The sequence below is a fragment of the Phodopus roborovskii genome, unplaced genomic scaffold, assembly GCF_943737965.1.
Source record: "Phodopus roborovskii unplaced genomic scaffold, PHOROB, whole genome shotgun sequence".
Lineage (NCBI taxonomy): Eukaryota > Metazoa > Chordata > Mammalia > Rodentia > Cricetidae > Phodopus > Phodopus roborovskii.
In genome coordinates, this window is record NW_026126416.1 from 14,670,878 (window position 1) to 14,685,483 (window position 14,606).

General features: G+C 38.2%; 1 protein-coding gene across 5 annotated transcripts in view; it reads left to right on the forward strand.

Moving 5' to 3' along the window:
- The window catches only part of Tasp1 (taspase 1), a 201,562-nt gene that overhangs the window by 166,251 nt on the left and 20,705 nt on the right, over nt 1-14,606 (forward strand). For all 5 annotated transcript variants that reach the window (XR_007834444.1, XM_051183284.1, XM_051183283.1 and 2 more), the window contains one exon: nt 9,688-9,761. Coding sequence is in view for 4 of the 5 variants with exons in the window: in XM_051183284.1 (XP_051039241.1) it covers nt 9,688-9,761 (74 nt within the window). In the remaining variant the exon portion in view is untranslated. Of the gene's footprint in view, nt 1-9,687; nt 9,762-14,606 lie in introns of those variants that run through there.

Consider the following 14,606-nt stretch of genomic DNA (forward strand, 5'->3'; position numbering starts at 1 on the left):
CAAATCATCAAACAGCACTGTCTCTGTTCTGCCATTAACCTAGCATTTAAAACTTTATTATTTAATGATGTATTTGTGTATGAGATCATTATTGATGTAGTCATTATTGAGATCAGACACTTGTTGAATACTCTGGAGTTGTGAGCTCCCTGATGTTGGATCTGGAAATAAAACTTTTGTCCTTTTCAAGAACAACAGGTGTGTTTAACTGCTGAGCGATCTCTCCAGCCCTTACTTTGTCATTCTCAAGGAGCACACATATGGCTATTTTGTCCCCACATAACTCTGGCACAGAAACCTTATCATAGCATGAGCCTTTCCCTATCACACTTGATACAATGTGCTGAGAAGTCATCTCACAGAGAAGACTACTTACTGCCAAGGTCCTGTGTCCATTTTTCACATGTTAAACCTATGTGGGACTACTGGGTTCTTAATATTTTCTGATTGGAATTTTTTCCATGGTGTAGGTATTCCTAGTAACCTTGCAACCCCTAGGACTTTGGTCTAACAAATATAAGGCTTTTTGAATCAGTATTGAAGTTATAAATAGTCACTAGCTGCTACCAAAGGAAAATAGTCATTACTGAAAGGCTGAGAGCGTCTCTCAATGGCAATAAGCTTGAGTCTGACCACAACAAAGATCACCATAGTCATTACTTTCACAGGCTCAGGCATGTTACTCCAAGCCATTCGTTAGTCCTGTATAGTGCCAGAATTCACAGTCTCCTACATGTAATAATTGTGCACAAAAAGATTCAGTACAAGGAAGTAGCATCTCTTATGCATTTTTTATAGCTAAAATAATTTTAATGTTTTTTAAATGTGGAATAATTAAAACCTTCAAATCAAGAAGCAGGTCATAGACATCTAGAAAACATGGGCCCTCTTTCATAAAGATGACAAATAATCAGGATCAGGGCCTAACAATTCTTAGGATTTGGAGAAAAGTCAGGCAGAAGCTGGTTCCTAATAGAATATCAAAGGATCACCACATTGTTTGATCACTTTCATTCCAGCATTCCAGGTGACCAGGTGTCATTCATTTGCTTCAATGGAAGGAAATAGACCTGTGTGCTTAACAATCCAGGTTTCTCAATACTTACTCTAAGTTGTGTTTCCTACAGGGTTCCATGTGATTTTTTTTTTTAGATGTTTCTACTGTTAGTGAACCCTCCCAATATTTCCTTTTCTATGCATCACTTCCATCCTCTCCCATCCCTCACCTCATTTATCTTACCTGTTTTGTTAATTTCTTTTTTTTATTTATTTTATTTAATTTTATATAACATAGTCCAATTAAATGAAAACAAACATTTATACACAATATTTGGGAATTTGGGCGTCGTTCTTTCCAAACTACTTCCTGCTGGTAAGGGGCGCTGTCTTGGGGGATTCGAAGAAGATTTAGATATCCTGGCTGTAGTCTGTAGGGCTGTTTTGTCCAGCTTGTAGGATCAGCTTGTACTCTGTTTCAGGCGGTCTGGCGTGATCAAACCACATTAGTCTGGAAGGAATCCACATCTTTTCATTTTCTGTGGAAACAAAAATAGAAATCCTTTTCCCCAGTAACTTGTCCTTCAACTTAAATTTTGGAGCCCAAGCATTTTTTTTAGTTTAATATATTATTTTACATGTCGATCCCAGTTCCCTCTCCCTCCCTCCCTCCCTCCATTTTGCCCTCTCTGCCCTCTCACATGCACTCTAAACACCCTCCCCTCCCATTTGCCCACCACAATTCCATATGTAGGGGAATGCCATCCAGTTGGGGTCATGTAGCTCTGACAGGTCATGTGAAGTAGGGACTAGGGCTTCTCTCCTGTCTCTAGATTAAGGCAGTTATCCCTCCATGGGGGATATGTTTGCAAAGTCCTTTTGTGCACCAGGGATACATCCTGGCTCCACTGTCTGAGGTCTCTTAGACTGCTCAGTCCTTCTGGCTGAGACCCATAATCAGGGGGGCCTGAATCAGTCCCATGCTGGCTTCCCAGCTCTCAGTCTGGTGGCCTGTTAGCTCCTCCTTGTTCAGGTAAGCTGTCTCTATGTGCTTCTGCCTCATGGTCTTGTCCTCTCCATCTGCTTCTGGGTTCTAGTTCAACTCAGTGTTTATGTATGAGTGTTTGCTCCTATTTTCAACAGGCATTAGTTAAGAGGGCTCCATGGAGAAGTTAGTTGTTGATCTCACTCTCCGGGAAGGGCATTTATGATAGACTTTCCACGGAAGCTGAGATTGTTAGATGGGAGCAGTCTTGTAGTTCTCTCGACCTTTCTTTGTGTTCAGTTTTATCTTCAAACCAATATTGGCTCCCTCTTTTATGTTCTCTCTCTCTGTCTCTCTCTCTCTCTTTTTCCTATCTTCTATTCCTAACCAGGCTCAATCTTCCTGGTCGCACATGTTTTCCTGTTTGTTAATTTCTTTCCCTTCTTTATACCTCTATATCCTATACCCCTCCCTTGAATGATCCCCTCTTCCCCTATGGTCCTTTACTCATTTCCTAACCTCTATAAACATTCTAATTAAACACAAAGTATTTACTTTTTGAAGAATATTATGAATGGGATTTATTCCCAGTATGCTTGTCACTGGCATATATGACAACTACTGACTTTTTCTGTCTGCCCTAGTACTTTGCTTAAAGTGTTTTCAGTTCTAAGAATCTGGTGGAATCTTTAGGGCCTTTTATTTATAGAATCATGTCATCTGTACATAAGGATACTTAGACTTCTTCCCTACCTATTTGTATTCATTTTATTTGCTTGTCTTATTACTTTCGCTAATGATTCAAGTACTATATTGAATATGAGTGCAGAGAATAGAATGTCTTCTCTCTTATGCTCTTAGTAGAAATACTTTTAATTCATTTATCATGCTGTTGGCTTTAGTTTTATCATACCTTCTATTATATTGATATGTTTCCCTCCACTCCTAGTCTCTACAGTTTTTCCCTTTTTAAAAAAATTTAAATCTGAAACAAGGTTGTTTTACATGTCTATCCCAGTTCCCTCACCTTCTTCCCCTATTACCCCCAACAAACCCCAGCCCAGCCTCTTTCTGCTACCCAGAGAGGGTGAGGCTTTCCACAGGGAGTCTTCAAAGTCCTAGGCCCTCCCCCATGTGTCTAGGCTGAGAAAGTGTCCCTGTATGTGGGATGAGCTCCCAGAGTTTATTCATATACTAGGTATAAATACTGATCCATTACTAGAGGCCCCGTAGACTACCCAGTCCTCCTAACACCCACATTCAGGGGGTCTGGATCAGTCCTATGCTGGTTTCCCAGCTATCAGACTGAGGTGCATGAGTTCCCCCTTGTTCAGGTCAGTTGATTCCATGTGTTTCTCCAGCCTTATCTTGGCCACTTTGCTCACCACTCCTCCCTCTCTGTAACTGGATTCCAGAAGTTCGGCTCAGTGTTTAGCTGTGGGTGTCTGCTTCTGCTTCCATCAGCTCTAGGATGGCATGTAAGGTAGTTGTCAATCTCATTATCATGGAAGGGAATTAAATCTTTAGTTGGGTTCATCCTTGTAGATCTCTGGGCATTTCCCTAGTGCCAGATTTCTTCTTAAATCTGTAATGGCTCCCTCTATTATGATATCTGTTTTCTTGTTCTCTCTATTCTTTCCTTGTCTCAATCTTCCTGTTCTCTCATGCCCACCTCTCCCCTCCTCTTCTCCCCTTTTCTTTTTTCTAACTCCCTCTTCCTTCCCTTCATGCTCCCAATTTGCTTGGAAGATCTTGTCCCTTTCCCCTTCTCCATGGAAGCATGTATGTACCTCTTAGGGTCCTCCTTGTTTCCTAGCTTTTCTGGTGGTGTGAATTGTAGGCTGATAATCCTTTGCTCTATGTCTAAAATCCATATATGAGTGAGTACATACTGTGTTTGTCTTTTTGTGACTGGCTATCTCACTCCGGATGGTATGTGTTTTTAACAAATTAGATCCAATTATAATTGGTATTTATGTTTCAAATTAAATGTCCTTTGAATGGATTGTTCCCTTAATAATCAAGTGACTTTCTTTTTTTTTCTACAGTTACCTTTACTTTGAGGTCTGTTTTGTCTTATGATACTTGGGATACCACTTTCTATCCTTTTATTCTAAGATAGTGCAGGAATGGACTTCGGGAGCCCATTCCCCATGGAGAATACTCCCTTAGCCTAGAGACACTGGGGAGGGTCTAGGCCCTATCCCAAATGAGTTCACTGACATTGATGATCCCTCATTGAAGGCCTCACCTTCCTTTGGGAGTGGATGAGGATGGTTGTGGGGGCATGGGAGGTAGAGGAAACTGGAATTGATATGTAAAATAAGAAAAAAAAATACTTTAAAAAAAAGAACTTAGAATCTGGATAGTTTCACTTGAAGCTTATAGTGGTTTGAGTGAAATGGTATTTCATAAACTCACAGAGTATGGCACTGCTTGAAAGCATTAGTCTGTGTGGCCTTCTTGGAGTAGGTGTGGCCTTGTGCCTGCAGTCCTGCAGGGAGGGTGAAGAACTAACCCAAAGCCAACCTTTCTTAAATTATTCCATAAAACAGAAAGAAAAAAAGAAAAATGAAAAGAAAAGAAAGCACAGATGGATTCACTGCTGAATTTTTTAGACCTCCAAAGAAGAATTAAAGCCAACCTTTCTTTGAAAAAAAAAAAAATGTTTTTAGTGAATCAGTATTGTTTGTTATAGATCTGCTTAAATTTTTTTATCTCACATTGGTTGTTTATATGCATAAAATTCATCCATTTTACCTTTTTAATTTAGTAGTACATAAGCTTTAAAGGAATACTATAATTTTCTGAATTTTACTGGTAATTATTGTAATCTTTCCGTTTTTACCTTTTATTTTATAATTTGGCTAAGGGCTTATCAATCTTCTTAATCTTTTGAAAGAGCCAATTCATTTAGTTGATTGAGTTTTTTTTTTTTTTTTTTTTTTTTTTTTTTTTTTGTTAGTTTGTTTCATTAATTTCCACCCTTATTTCAGTTTCTTTTTATGTCTACTGCTTTTGTAATTGACTTGGTCTTGTTTTTCCAAAGCCATAGGGAGTATCATTAAGTTAATCTGTTTATGACATCTGCTTTCTTTCATGTAGAGCAGTAAGCTCCCTTAAGAGTGCTTTCCTTGCATTCCATACGATTTGGTATTTTGTATCTTCATTTAGATTCAAATACAGAAATTTTTATTTCTTTAGTATCTACTCAGCATTGAACAATAATATGTTGTTAAATCTTCCTGAGTTTTTGCATTGTCTGTATTTTTCTTGCTCTATTCTCTTGTGTCCTGTTTTTGGTGAAACTTGTTTTGTTTCCTATCATGTTATCTGTTGTGGAGAAAGTTCAGTGGGCACAGTATTTTTGTCGTTTGTTTATTTTATTTAGAAGCAATCTTATTTTACATATCAATCCTCCCTCTCCCTCTCATTCTTCCCTGTTCCCCACCAAGCTCCCTAAGCCAACCCCCACCCACTCCTCAAGGATAGTGAGGCCTTCCATGGGGTATCCTCAAAGTCTTGTCACATCATTTCCAGTAACTGATGGAAGCAGAAGCAGACACTCATAGCTAAGCACTGAATCATACTCCTGGAGAGAGGGAGGATGAGCAAAGCAGTCAAGATGGTGGTGTTTGTTTGAGACTGTATTTGTTATATTTCTCTCTCGTCTTTCTTCCTTGTAGACCTTCCCATATACCCCTCCCAATTCTCTTTCCATCACTTGTTTTTGCATGCATATATGTATTTTTATATTTATAAAGATTCTCAAATAGAACCTAATTCCATGCAATGTTTCTTACATGTCTATTTTTAGGCCTGACTGTTTGGCACTGTATTTGGTGTGCTCATACCTGTAGTGAGGGGCATCTCTCCCATTCACAGCTTTACTCAGTTGCCTATAATTTTTCCTGTAGAGATGACGGGTCATGGCTTTTCTCTATGAAGTTTACCATTTCTTTGTTGTCTTCCTTGTTCAGCTCACATTTGGACACAATCTCACAGGAAAGTCTCTGGTCCTCTGGTTCTTAACAATCTTTCCACCCCGTGTTCTGTAGTATTCCCCGATCCTTTGGTGTGGGACTGTTTATAGTTTATAGATGTATCCATTGGGACTTAGCTCCAAGACTTTGCATATTTATTGTTTGTAGTTTTCTGTAGTGGTTGCCATCTGCTGCAAGTTTCCTTACTTACTTGTGGATATAAGGACAAGTGTTTATATATTGTTGTAAGGGATTATGCTGGTTCAGTAAATTAATGATGGTAGATTCTCTTCTACTAACCATGATTTCACACTGAGTAGTTAGCTAGGTTTCCAGTACCAAGCATGTTCTCTTGCTGAGCAGGTCAAAAATCTAATCAGAAAGTGCTACTACTACACCCATATGGTTATTGAGGTGCAGTGTTTTGGCAGAATGTTTAATAGATGTCTGTTTAGTCCATTTGACATATCATGCCGTTTAACTACTATGCTCCTTTTTTTTTTTTTTTTCTTTTACACAGGATGACCTATTTATCATTCATTGTGTGATATTCAAGTTATTCCCTATTACTGTGTTGAGGTTAATTTGTAACTTTATATCTAGAGTATTTGTTTTTAACAAATTAGATCCAATTATTATTGGTATTTATATTTCAAATTAAATGTCCTTTGAATGGATTGTTCCCTTAATAATCAAGTGACTTTTTTTTTTCTACAGTTATACCTTTACTTTGAGGTCTGTTTTGTCTTATGATATATAAATACCTGCTTGTTTCCTAGTTTGTTTACTTGGGATACCATTTTCTATCCTTTTATTCTAAGATAGTGCAGGAATGGACTTTAGGAGCCCATTCCCCATGGAGAATACTCCCTTAGCCTAGAGACACTGGGGAGGGCCTAGGCCCCCAAATGACTTTGACTGACATTGATGATCCCTCATTGAAGGCCTCACCTTCCTTTGGGAGTGGATAAGGATGGTTGTGGGGGCATGGGAGGTAGAGGAAACTGGAATTGATATGTAAAATAAGAAAAAAACTTAGAATCTGGACAGTTTCACTTGAAGCTTATTGTGGTTTGAGTGAAAATGGTATTTCATAAACTCAGAGTATGGCACTATTTGAAAGCATTAGTCTGTGTGGCCTTCTTGGAGTAGGTGTGGCCTTGTTGAAGGAAGTGTGTCATTGGGGGTGGGCTCTGAGATTTCAGATGCTCAAGCCAGGCCCAAAGTCTCTCCCTTCACGTTGCCTGTGGATCCAAATATGGAACTGTCACCTGCTTATGCAGCACCATGTCTGCCTGGGTGCCACCATGCTTCCCACCACGACAATAACAGACTAAGCTTCTGAACCTGTAAACCTGCCCCAGTTAAATATTTTCCTTTCACAGTAATAGAAATTTTTTGTGTATATTTTTGTATGTTTCAATTCTTTTGTTGTTGTTGTTTTTCAAATCAGGGGGTTCTCTGTGTAGCCCTGGCTATCTTGGAACTCTCTGTAGACCATGTTGGCCTCAATCTCAGAGATTCATGTGCTGCCTCTGCCTCCTGAGTGCTGGAATTAAAGGTGCCCCGTTTGAATTCTTGTTGTTAACATTTTATTTAGATATGATTTCACATATGTGGAAAAGTTTTAAAAACTTGTACAATAGGTCCCATGAATTCATTGTTGCATCTTCCCCTTCCTCCACACATACTTTCCTCTCCCATCCACATTCCCTTTCTGACTCTCATTAGAAAACAATTGTTATCTAAGAGGTAACAACAAAATGTAACAAAATAAAATAGCCTAAGATAAAATATTGAAGCTGGAGAAGCCAAGACAACACAAAAATAAAAGAGCCCCAAGAGAAGGCACAAGACTCTGAGGCCCACTTGTTTACACATTCAGGAGTCCCATAAAAGTACTAAACGGAGAGTTTAGTATATATTCAGAGGACTTAGTGATGTAGTGATATTTGGTTTATGATTTAACAAATAAAGCTTGCCTGAAGATTGGAGTACAAAGCTAGTCATACTATGTAGCCATAGGGGCCAGGCAGTGATTGTACATATCTTTAATCCCAGCACTTAGGAGATTGAGGCAGACAGATCTCTGTTAGTTCAAGGCTACCCTGAGCTTCATGAAATTGATTCACTCTGAAAGAGAAATAGAGCTCACATAAAGGTGATCTCAGCACTTGGGATCACACACCTTTAAACACTAGAGAGGATTAAAAGGGTGGAGGAGCAGTGCAGTGGGAGGTTTGGTGGAGAACATTCCAATTGAAGATGCAGTGTGGGGACAGGATATCTCCCCTTTGGTCTGAACATTGGTAGAGGTGAGAACTTTCTAGTGGCTTGCTGCTTTGCTTCTCTGATCTTCATCTTTAACCCCAATATCCGTCTCTGGGTTTTTATTAGTAGTACCAACTAGAATTCATGGTATATGGTGCAAACCTGTGTAGGCACTGTGATTTCTGCTTCAGTCTTTGTGAGTTCATATGAGGTATGTTGTTTTAGAGGACTTTGTTTTTCTGGTGTCGTCTGTCCCTTGTGTCTCCCTAACTCCTTCTGACTCCTCTTGTATGGGGTTCCCTGAGCCCTAAGGGGAAGGATTTTATGGAGACATTTTGTTTAGAACTGTATATTCCAGGGTATCTTTCTCTGTGTAATGTCTGCTTGTGGGTCTCTATTTGTTCTGTCAGCTGCAGGAGGAAGTCTCTTGGATGATGCTGAATAAGACACTGATCATGATCATAATTATTATGTCTTGATTGAAGATAGCACTTTGCAGCCTTTCTCCCTGTCTTCCATTCTTTCTGCCTCTTTTTCCTTACTATTCCCCAAGCCTCAGAAGGATGGTACAATGTCTTATCTAAGAGTGTAATTATATATATATATATATATAGTTATATAGTTATTGTGTATGTATATACTGTGGGAAACATACAGGTATCACAGAACTCATATCCAGGTAAATTGACAACTTTGGGAGAATCAGTTCTCTCCCTCCACTGTGAATTTCAGGTTTTGAACTCATGTCTTCCAGCTTAGGTGACAAGCATTCAGTAGACATCTTCTCTATTTATTCATTGACTCTGCTGCAAGGAAGAAGGAGCTTGTCCCCTCTCTTCTCTCTTTACTTGTTCCCATCAATATGACTACTTTGGTTCTTAATTTGCTCAGTGGTTATATTATAATTCATCATTGTCGCTTTGTTGAGAGCAGATTTGGCTAGTAAGAGACCTTCAAGCCGACCCCGGGATCTTTTTGCTAAGTTCCTTCCATTCTTCGAGCATTTCCCTACTTTCTGTAACAAGCTAGTTCAGATTCTTTGACATTTCATCTCTCTTGGCTTGTGTCTTTAAGTAGAGACTAAGGCATGCGTGCACATGTGCATGTGTGTCTGTTGAAAGAAACTATACTGTGGAATATTGCATTTACTAAATCATTATATACAGTATTATGAATGTATACGTGTTTAATGTTCTAAGTTCAAACACAAGAGCATTCATTTTACATGTAATAATCATGAGTTTTGACAAGAAAGAAATACATTTTTCATTTCACAGTAAATGGCATTACAGTTTTGAGCACTAAATCACTTTGACATTTATGAAGGAGCAAATGGAAACTCGGGAATGACCATTAAATATAAAGCTATCTTTAACTGTTCTATTAAAAACGTGAAGATTTATTTTCCATCTGTGGATGTGAATGTACCTATTTGTGTTCTTGTTCACACAGTGGAATTTCTGTGGAGCCACACTACAGAGAGCATGTGCGTGGGATATATGTCAGCCCAGGATGGAAAAGCTAAGGTAAGTGGGAAAACTGGGTCATAACCTGAAAACCTTGCAGCCAGGGCATAAGCTTCGAACCAGTCTGTTGAAGCAGATGTCTTTCCCACCTCTTGAGCAGTAGCCAGTGAGCTTCATTTAAAAAAGCCCATTTCACAGTTCCAAAGAAAAATCAGTGGACTTCCAAAATGCTTCTCATATGGAACAAAGTGAATTAGGAAACCCCTTTCTTCTTTCATCACGATTTGTAAGAGAAAATGAGAATAAAGCTGACCAGCGGACCAAGATTTGTGATCCCTCCAGAAAGTTTGAAAAACATAAAGGAAATGGGGATGTAAAGGTGGCTCTGGTTCTGTCTCCATCTTTCATAACAGAAACGGCTGGCACGCTTACGGATCTCACTCATGCTTTGCCTCTCTGTGCCACATGACTTGCCATGAGTCACAGCAGTCATAGTCATCTAGGTATCAGTTCTTGAGATGCTGGGTCTCCATGAACTTACAATTCTTGATCTTGGGAGTAAAAAAGCACGATTTATGGATTTTTTTTTTTTTATATTCAACTCCTAATCCTCTTCATGAAAGTTTTAGTTATATGACATTTATTTGGCATTAAAGCACTTAAGCTGCATATTCGTGAAGTTCTGCAACCTCTTTTTAAAAAAGAAAAGTCTTTATATATTTGGAAATAGCAAATAAAGAAATTTCTGATATATGTTGTCTACTCCACATTGAGTAGTTTAGTTACCTTTCTCTGCTTTTTTTCTAAAGAGTGCAGTGAAATATCGTATTGCCATTTTGAACAACACAAACCATGTATATGACGGTGGTCACATAGTATTACATTGCCTAGTGACCTCATAAATAAGATGCTTACTCAGTGATAAATTGACCTACTGACAGATGTTTAGTTATATAATAGAAGACTATGGTTGATGCTCATTTCTTATACAATACTCATCCATAAGTATATTATCTAGTAAATCAGTAGGTTAACAGAACGTGTGTGAATGTAGTAGATAGGAACATTTTCAGAGTAAGAGGTTGACTGATACTTGAAAAATGTTACTGATTTTTAAAAAAAATTTTAGATGCTAAAGAACATTTTTTTATCATTTAATTTATAACCTCTGACATAAAATAAAGACTTATTTTTATGGAACAAACATTAGAGAATTGATACTAGTTGGTTTAAAAATTGTACTGTAGTGACTGGACAGTTAATGAGCAGTTTTTCATAAATACTCAGTGCACATAGTCTAGTGCAATAAAACATATTTAAACTGGCATGGAATTGAGTCGGGCACGTAACTCTCACCCTAAATGAATTAGGCTTCTTTTCTATATAGAGGTTACTTTTTATAACATTATAAATACTGTTATAAAATTTATCCTTCAGGAGGAATGGGCTATTTTATAGTTTGAATATCTCTCTAGAGATTTATTATTAGTTGCAGAAGAAATAGTAATTGCATAGTGGAGAAACAAGCAACACTGCAAATGTGTGTTCAGAATTAGGGCCACCATTGAGGAACAGGTAGACAGTGTGTGTGCCTCTGGATGTGATGGTCTGAGAAGGACATGCCATTTGTTTAGTATTTCATTTGGAAGTACATAATATGAACTTAATGACAGAGAAACAGACAAATCAAAAATGAAGAGCATGTTGGGAAGAAAGTAAGAGGGGGTGATGGTATATAAATAAACTGTTAAATGACATAAAAGGTAAGAACTGAGAAAATGTTCCAGATTGAATACTACTAAAGATATGTTGCCAGTAAATGTTTTAACTCACCTTAAAGTGGCTTCTGTATATAAGACCAAAATGCTGTAGTATGTTTTAGGTCAATTTGCAAGATATGGCTTTGAAGTTTGAAATAAGGCTAGCAAAAAGAGTTATATTGTTAAATTCACTAACATTATATCTGACTTATAGGGACATACCCACATGTTTAGTCAATACACCCTGAAGTGTGTCTAGGCAAGTGGGGACCTTTATGTCCAATCTTGTGATTTCAGAAAAACATTATGTAAATTAATATGTGGGTAGTAAATTACCAAGTAAGTGGAACAAAATGTTTAGAACAGGTAAACACTGGTAAATGTTACATGATACTTAAGCAACTTGGTAAATTTTTTTTGTTTGTTATTTTGAGATAAAATGCTTCAAAATATACCACTTGCATATAAGTCATATCTAATCATTTGCGAGCCTTGCACTTAAATTATACAGTTCAAAAACATTAGCCTTGGTTTATAACTTGTTCTGCATTGGATGAGTGGTTACATTCCTCAAAAATGCCTGTTTTTGTTTTCTGGCTGAAGCTGAGAGGTGAGACTTTGTCATAACCAACATGCCAGTCATGGACTATTACCCAGCTGTTGGCTTTAAAAGTTTAGCTACTTAGGAAATATTTACTTGCACTATCTTTCTGCTCTATCTATGTGTTAGGCTGTGTTCATATTTAGACACATGTTGTCTATGCCATTCTTTCCCTTGGATTAGGCAATGATTTTTTTTTCCCTGATTCCTAAAGCACATGCAAAAAAAGGGTTGGGGGTATAAATTATCAAATCAGTCCAACCTTTGCTGCAAAAGTCTTATTACGGAAGTGAAAAACAGCTATAGAATAGGAAAACATATTTATTAACATCAGCTGATGGATGAACAAATGTTTTATTTTCGTGCAATGAATTTTAAATTTTTTTTTTTTCATCCACAAAAAGATAGGATAGTTCCAGTGACTCTTGAAAACATGATGCTAAGTATCAGAAGCCAGGCAAAAAAGGCCAGGTATTACATGATTCCATTTGCAGTAAATGTCTAGAATTGGAAAACCTGTAGAAGTAAATGTAAGAGATTAGTGGTTGTTGAGGGCTGAAAAGGGGAGTGTGGATACTGAGTTTTTTTTTTTTTTTTTTTTTTTGCAAGGACATGAAAATGTTCTGGAATTAGAAAGGTATCCAGCTTTACAAACACATGGCAAACCACTGGCCTGAATGTTTATTTAAATGGTGGATTTTATGGTATATGTGTTTTTCCACAAAGCTGTAAAAATATCAACAAGTGTAATTACTACATTATCAAAATAAAAGAGAAGAAATATATGTTTATTTGAATACCACACAATCTTTTTAGCTTCTACTTGTTATATACCTTCCAAAATATTGGAAGAACTTCCTTAGATGGACTTAAAAAAAAAAAAAAAAAACACCAAAAAAAAAAAAAAAAAAAAAAGAAATCTATTGCTGGGAATCATAATAGTCAGTGAAGCTGGAGCACTTTTTAATTCCAGGAATGCACAAAAAGGAGGTTCACTTTTGTCACTCATTATTTCTGTTCCTGAAAATCCTAATCAGTACAGTGAAGCAAGAAAAAGAAGTCAGAGATGAGAATTAGGAAAGATGTTGTCTGGCTTGCCTTGTGCATGCAGGCACAGTTGTTTTGGGCCCATATGTACAATTGTCATATTTTGTTTGGAGAGTATTTGAATTGTCCCAGGCAAGCCTTGAACTTATGATCTTCCTCAGCATCTCAAGTAGCTGCATAATAGGCCTGAGCCACCAGGCCATGCTTTTATTCTTTTCTGATAATCCATTAAGTTCAATTAATGCTGCTCATAGGTATATAGGTGTGTAAGACTATGCACTAGAGCAGAGGAAATTGCCAGTAGTCACACCCTGAGGAGCCATTAATTGCGAGTTGCTCCTCAATAAAGGATGAGGCCTGGAGGGCACTTTTCCCCATTTTTGCTAGGACTTTGGCTGGCTTTATCTCCTGCAGGTCTTCTGCAGGTAACCACTACTACATTGAGTTTAAGAGTATAGAAGCCCTGTCATGTCCAGAAAATGGCATTTCATGGTGTTTCATTTCATGTATGAAATGAGTTCTGTCTCCTTTTTCTACGGTGCTTCCTGAGCCTTCATTGGGGAAGAGATGTGTTGATAAAAATTCCCATTTCAGGCTGAGCACTCAGTCTCTTATTCTTAGTATTTGGTCCCTTTATTGTAGTTTGATAGTTCTGTGGCACTGACCACGCCCATTGGGGGGTGGAGCCATGGGCGGAAGTGACCTGTGGAAGGAGGTGGGAGGGGGCCAGGAAAGGCGCTCTCTTTCTGGTGTGACTCGGACAGGAGAGGATCGGTTGAATTTCCTGGTGTTCATCTGTCTAGGTTGTAAGTTATTTCTCCCTGAATAAACATCTATTCGGCCTATTTGTTTATCCTGATCCTTATTTACCGCGATACTTTATATATCTCTGCTTTGAGTCCTGCCCATTGCAAAAGAAGCTTCTCTAACCATGATTGAGAGCAGCCTATGTATGTGGTATAATACCAAATATTGATAAAATAATTAGACAAAATGAAGTATTGAGCAAAGCAGATTCTACTCTAGGGCCTATGATCTCCTGGCCAAGAGCTTTTGACTAGGACTACTGTCCCAGTCATGAAGTTCTCTCTTGTTGAGCAATTCTTATACCCAATCTGAAAGCACTACCCCATGGCAACAGTGCCATTGTTACACTGGTAGAGTTTGCCTGGCAGACTGATATTGCAGCACGCATGGTCCAGTGTTGAGGCCGTTGCTGTCTTTTCTCACAGTCAGTGTGCATAACACTTTTGGGCACTATGAAAACCAGGATGTGTAGAGGAAGTTTTCGGTGGTTTTGATACTGATTTCTCTGTCCAGAGAAGTGCATGCTGTCTTCAACAGAATCTTATTCTGTAGTTGTGGTGGACAGCAGTGGGGGAGTTGCCTGTGCTGTTTCAGAGCCCTCTGGGGCCTCCCTGACTTAATAACAGGAGGGAAGTGTCTGACGCCTTGCACTGTTTTTTATTCAGTAATGTGTGTTTTCTGGAAATGGCA